Genomic DNA, 6,831 nt, shown 5'->3' with positions numbered 1-6,831 from the left:
AGGTTTCTGAAGTGAAAATAACTTGGTGAATATTCAGTCTAAGGGGTAGGGATACTATCATCTGCATCATTGTTACAATGAAAAGTTGAGATTTTCCTATGGACATTCACTAGTTGAAAGCTATAGAGTTGAACTTCAAAGTAGAGGAATAAGACCTTTGACTTTTTCTGGTTTCTTTTTGGGGGGGGGGAGGTTTGTTTAGTTTTGTTTTAAGCTTGAATAAGAAAGCCCTAGTAGAGATTAGAAAAACACATCCCTCTGGACAAGTGAAGTGGTTCTCTTACAAGTGTTCTTTTGCCAAATATCTGACAGTAGCCTGTGCTAGGGTTAGAGTATCAAAGTAGAGGTTTGATCAGTTGGGGAGAGCCATTTCATAAAGTATAAAAGTATCTTATTCTTGTGTGTAGAATTTTAAAAACACATATGTCATGGATATGTGGTATCTATTTTGTCTATATCCATGTATGCATTTTTACATTTGTGGAAAAAAATTACATGTTATATAGTAAAAATAGAATATATGCCTTACAAATAGTTCCAGTATGGAAGAGGGGTGCCTTCCTTAATGTCTGTTTCTTTTCTTTTGCATACCTAGCAGGAAATAGTATTTTCTTTTAAAAAATGGTAGAAATTGATGCCATAGAAACAATTTTTAAAGATGAGAGGACCTGTTACCTTTATTTTCATAGACTCATAGAATGTTTTGGGTTGGAAGAGACCTTAAAGATGATCTAGTTCCAAGCACCCCACTGTGGGCAGGGACCCCTCTCACTAGACCGGGTTTCTCAAAACCCCATCCAACCTGACCTTGAACACTTCCAGGGATGGGGCTTCCACAGCTTCTCTGTTCCACTGTCTCACCACCCTCACAGTAAAGAACTTATTCTTTATACCTAATCTAAATGTACCACCTTTCAGCTTAAAGGCATTACTCCTTGTCCTAACACTACATGCCCTTGTAAAAAGTTCAACTTTCTCATAGGCTCCCTTTATTTAGGTCCTGGAATACATTTTATTTTGTTTTTATTTTGCTTGCTTTATTTTACTTCATTTTCTTTTTGTCTTATATCTAAAAATATATTTTTATTTTGGAAGACACTTGCTTCAGTTTCAGGTCTATGAAATACGGAGCGCACCTGATTGTATTTGCAAAAGTTCCAAGCATTTAGTACATGTAATACTCACATTAAATTCTTCCCTCTTCCATAATGTCTCTTTTCTGCAGCTTTTGCAGATACACTGTGAAGTTCTTTAAATTGGAGGACTTGGTAGGCCTAGAGCAGAAATAATGTAATCTGTCATTGATTTAGAGAAGCTGTTCAACTGCAGGAAGAAGACATTTTTAGGGCTTTTAGCAGTGAAACAGTTAAGGGAAATTTGTTTCCTTTCTAGCCCCAGTGGCTGTCGTCCAGGTCTGATCAGAGAGCAAGTTCTAATGGGAATCTGCTTAGAAGACTACACCTATAATGTTAGGAAAAGCAACGTATTAGAGCTTTTTTGCCTTTCAAGATGTCAAAAGGTACTTTATTGCTAAAAGCAATAAAATTACCTAAATATGTTTTTAATTAATTCCAGAAGTTTCTTAGATGGCCCTGTTTAAGTAGTGATCCGCAGGAGTAGAAGAGGAAGAATGTACAGACAGAATTCATTAATCTTATTTACATTGTAGGTATTTCCTAGTATGTTACAAAAACCCAACTGTCTGCATTAAAAATATCTCTCTTCTGTCCAGTTTGGATAATATATGAACAGGTGATGATTGCTGCCCTGGACTGCAGTCGAGATGATTTGGCATTGGTAAGTTTTTCGAGTTGACTTTTCCCTCAAACCTTAAGTTTTCTTCCTGCATATGTCTTTCCTATAGTTCTTTGGGCAGTTACAGGATATTCTGAACTCCGTAGCCTGGACTTGTGGAGTATCTCTCGAGAAATGCACTGCTGGGCAGAAACCACCTCCGCCCACCTTCTCTAATGTGTAACTTTTGTTTAGACAGATCATGTCTCTTCCAATAGCCCTGAAAGTATTTACAGCTACTCCAGTGTGGGCTAAATGTCAAGAATAATATTGGAGTTGCCATACTGTACAGAGAGTGTTTGTTTATTGAAAACCTCTCAGATTATATTGGGTTTTTGAATGTTTTGAGGTAAAATGTTCTGTCGTGCATATCGTATTATATGTCGTGTTGGCTATTATCAAAGAAAGCCATTGACGTATTGGAGCAAGTCTTCGAGGTGAATCAGGAGCTGGACTGCGTAATATATAAGGAAGGGCTGAGAGATCTGGGTTTGATAAGTCTTGAGAAAGCTAAGAAAGGATTTTATTGCTGTCTTTGGATATGTACAAGTGGGGAGATATAGAGAATGGTTAGACAGATATTTATAGATGGGCAGCAAAAGACACATGTGGGAGACGTAAGCTGCAACAAAGAAAATTCCAGTTTGATAATAGGAAGAACAGTGGGGTTGGTGAACACTCTGGGACAAGTGGCACAGAGAAACTGTAGAATCTCCTTTGGAGATGCTCAGAAATGCATTGGGATATGGCCCTGCACTCATTTGGAACCTGGCTCTGTTTTCAGTGGGAGTTTGGAGCAGGTGATCTCTAATGGTCCCTTGCAATCCAAATTACTGAGTGATTCTTCATAAAAATATTGTTAATGGATATTTGAGTTTAGTGAATTTGTGTCCAAATATATTTGAATTATACAAATAACAATTTAGATAAAATTAATTTATTTAGGACTATAATACCTGTTCACTAAATTATAAATGGAAAATCACCAAAACAAAAAAAAAATTCAACCAGCTTAACCTTTAAAAGGCAGTAAATAAAAAAGGCAAAAGTGTGTTTTGCAAGCACATTTTATAAACCTTTTCATCACTCCTTCACAAAACACTGGGAAAAAAACTCAGGAGCTTGTCTTATGCCCTGAAAGCCAGCAAGCTTGAGATGTTCTCAGTAAAAAAAAAAAATAAAAATTCAGGACTTGAGATCTTTCATGGGGATTACTTTTCCAGTGTCTTATTCTCTGTCAGATAGCAAAATACCTCATAAGGTCTTTGAGCTTCATGTGACGTCACTTGGGTGAAACTTAATGGTGTGTGACCTGCAAGAGGTCAAACTGGAGGATGTAGCTGGGAGAAGAGCAGTTGGAAAGGAAGCAACTAGGCAAGTTTCTCTCACATCCCGTATGTATATGGGAAGAAGGAGTGCACTGGAAAGCAGCACAACATGCTGAACGTGTCATGAACCCGCTGAACTTCCCTGTCTTTTGTTCCTCGGAAGAAAATACCATCATAATATATCTGTCTAAACAAAAGCAAATAGACTTGCCATTTAAATAAATAAATTTCTGTGTTGTAATTTATATCTAAATCGGTTTTGGTCTTTATTTTCAGAGTCTTTTTAGGAAGACTCACATGATTGTTTGAGGGAGCCAGTGTTACAAGATCAGTTGTGAAACACTATTTATTTTTATTAGCCCTGGCAAGGATTTTCAATTTCAGTTTTTGTGCTGTCTGAGGAATATTGCTTGAGATGACAGAGAGCAACATTTTATATGCAGCTCAGAAAGGAGATTAGAAGCTTAGAGGGAAAATTAGTTGTGTTTTTCTTTTTTTTAATCTGATTGATTTATAGTGAAGAAGTAGTTAATTCAAACACGTCAACATCGTATGTGGCTTTTTGCTACAGCTGTATCCCCACAGCAGACAAACAGCTTTGGAACTTCTGGTTTTCAGCAGTGAGTCTTTGACAGCTGTGATGCATTTTGCTTAGAGGAGTAGATCTTGTCCACTCCAAATGAGGAGGCTGAGATGATTTTCAGAATCATTTATCTGATTTTTGTTTTCTCTTTTTCTTTCCTCTTTTAATTACTGTTGTCCTCTCTGTCTTACACAAAATGACTGTGTAATTCATGCCCTTACTGCAATCAGCCAGTTCTTTCACGTTCACATTTTTAGTGTTGGCAGGTGCTTGCACTATCAGTGCTGAAGTCCATGTTGATATATATTTGAATTTGTCATCAGACCTTTAAAATTAAAATCCGGTGTGATTAACTGCAAATTAAGCTTTTACATACAAATGAGATTTGCCATTGTAATTCCTGAGTTCGTGAGGGGATCTTGAAAGCAGATTGTTGACGTAGTGCAGAACCAGTCCTCAGTAATATATGTGATTACAGCGATTACAGGTTAGATTTAAAAAGAGGACATTGAGTGCCTCCGAGTCCAGAACAATTTGAAGATGTAGCTCGTGTAGTTTATTCATGCACTGTTGTTTTTGGAAGGGTTGCATGACTGTCTCACGACTTTTAATGTCACTTTATTGTGTCTAATGTCTTGCTTTCTGTCTGAGGTCTTACTCTCCAGGAGTTTATTTTGGCCTTGTAGCTGCTGTATTTGGTTGAATAATGATCATAGAATCATAGAATATTAGGGGTTGGAAGGGACCTCTAGAGATCATCTGGTCCAACCTCCCTGCCAGAGCAGGATCCCCTAGGGCAGCCACACAGGAACACGTCCAGGCGGGTTTTGAAAGTCTCCAGAGAAGGAGATTCCACAACCTCTCTGGGCAGCCTGTGCCAGTGCTCTGTCACCCTCACAGTGAAGCCGTTTCTCCTCATGTTGAGGTGGAACTTCCTATGTTCTAACTTAAACCCATTATTCCTTGTTCTGTTACTGGGCACCACTGAGAAGAGATTGTCTCCTTCCCCTTGACACCCACCCCTCAGATATTTATAAACGTTAATACGGACCCCTCTCAGCCGTCTCCTTTCAAGGCTAAACAGCCCCAGTTCTCTCAGTCTCTCTTTGTAGGAGAGATGTTCCAGTCCCTTAATCATCATGATGGTGACTATCACATATCCTCATGTGAGGAGTTTACCATCATCGAGAGAGGCTGTGGAGGAGCTGCTGCAGCCGGTGGGATGTGCCAGCCCAGGTGTCTCATTGATTTCAGGAGTTAGAAGCTGTGTCGTTCTGCCAACAGGCTCAACACAAGCCAGTGACAAACATTATTTTTGGATTTCAGTTTTTATTTTAAAAATAAACACAGAGCATAGGATTAGCATAGTTTGTTCCATTATAAGATAGCCATTTATTAAAAAAGGATCACATAAGCTCTTACCATTTTTATTTTGTTTTTCTGCTGTCTTGCTGTATTATAAGGCAGCTAAATAGACTTTGAATTTTAACAGTATCTATAATAGGTGAGTTTGATTTTCTAGACAAGTAACTATTTCCAGGAAGGCCTGATGATGTAATGACCTGTATGGAAGAGACTTCTTAGAATTAATCTTCTAACTTACAGAATTTCAGTTTCTGAGGTTCTCTTTATCAATATCTTTTATTGCTTATTTCAGAAATTGATATTTGCTTTTACTTAGAAGTGCAGTTTCAGGTTGTTGAATTCATCAGCTAAGGAATTTTAATTTTTTTTTTCTTCCAGTTTCCATATAGATAATTTTTTTTTGTTTGTTTGATTTGCGTAGTTTTGTCTTCAGGAACTGAGGCGGCAGTTTCCTGGAAGCCACAGAGTTAAACGATTGACTGGAATGAGATTTGAAGCTATGGAAAGGTAAAACACAAATGTTTAAAAAACTAATTTCTATCTGGGAGGATGCTTGCTATTTTTTAAAAAGGAATTCAGGTGCTATAGAAACACGGTGTAGCAATGCTGGGCAGTTTCTTTACAGAAAGTAATGATGTGCTTGATCATGTTATAATATTTAGACATTTTTGTTGCATTTTTGCATGTGCTATACAGTGTTACATTTCTGAAATCTTCCCATTGGACTTTATAGGTTAAAAAAATCTCTCACTGGACAACAGAAGACATTATACAGTAGAACACTAGTCACTTTTTTAACAAAGTCTGAGAGGTATACGTTTCATCTCACAGAGCTAGAGTAGCATATGAATATCAGAGCCAGTGGGTTTTATTGCTTTTGTTATTCTTCTATGCTCCTAATTGCTGTGGGTTGTAGCTCTTTTCCCTTATTTTTTGAGTGTGTATAAATCAAGTAGAACTTAAGGATTAAATCTACAGAGTTGGTTATAGAAAAAACTTGAAAAACATATGGAATAGAATGGCAGAACGTGGAAGTCAAACTTTTTGAAATTACCTATAGAAGGATTATAACATACCAAGTTTAACAGAAATTATTAAAACAATGAACATCTTAAAACCAAAGTTTTCCAAAAGGAATGACCTCAGAGCTTGAGCTTGACCTTTATTGTCCACGTTTGTCCTTCGGATGCCTCTTTGATGTCACCATTCTGTTCTGAGCATTTCTCTTTGTTCTTGAGAAGGACTTCCAGCTTCCAGTGCCTTTGAATGCTGGCAAATAGATGCTGTGACACGTTTTGCATACAGAGTGGGTGAGATTCAGAGCTTTTGGGCCATCTTGATATGAAGGAGTTGGAACTGAGACATAAACCCCTAAATGCTTTTTTTTGGGGTAATTTATGTGTTTATCAGATGTCCTTCATCCTTGCAAAATTAACTTTTAAGGTGTTATTTCATATGAGCCACCAATACATGTCTGTTGCTTGGATCAAAAAGAGTAGACAGCCAGACTCCACAGCCACAGAACAGTTGGGGCAGCTAGGTGTTACACATTCTCGTTATATCCAATACACATATGTGAAGAATTTCCATTAAACTTAGCTCTCCTTCTGCCATTGTTTGATGTAGCATAGGAAGACAGAGAATGGCAGCAGATTTTGCCCCCTTCCCAAAGCCTGTTCAGAAGTGCAAAAGATCGTAATTCTGTTCAGGCTCATGTAACTGCATTAGAGATGTTACTGCATGGGAGCAGATCTTTGTGGG

At 37.7% G+C, this 6,831-nt stretch overlaps 1 protein-coding gene across 1 annotated transcript in view; it reads left to right on the top strand.

Moving 5' to 3' along the window:
• Nucleotides 1-1,732: 1,732 nt before the first annotated feature.
• The window catches only part of EMC2 (ER membrane protein complex subunit 2), a gene marked incomplete at its 5' end in the record, with an annotated part of 29,313 nt that continues 24,214 nt past the window's right edge, over nucleotides 1,733-6,831 (top strand). The window contains 2 exons of the mRNA XM_009864932.1: nucleotides 1,733-1,797; nucleotides 5,492-5,577. Of these exons, the coding sequence (XP_009863234.1) occupies nucleotides 1,733-1,797; nucleotides 5,492-5,577 (151 nt within the window). The remainder of the gene's footprint in view (nucleotides 1,798-5,491; nucleotides 5,578-6,831) is intronic.

This window comes from Apaloderma vittatum, unplaced genomic scaffold (genome assembly GCF_000703405.1).
Source record: "Apaloderma vittatum isolate BGI_N311 unplaced genomic scaffold, ASM70340v1 scaffold9532, whole genome shotgun sequence".
In the NCBI taxonomy this organism is placed as follows: domain Eukaryota; kingdom Metazoa; phylum Chordata; class Aves; order Trogoniformes; family Trogonidae; genus Apaloderma; species Apaloderma vittatum.
This window is presented reverse-complemented; position numbering and strand designations above follow the sequence as displayed.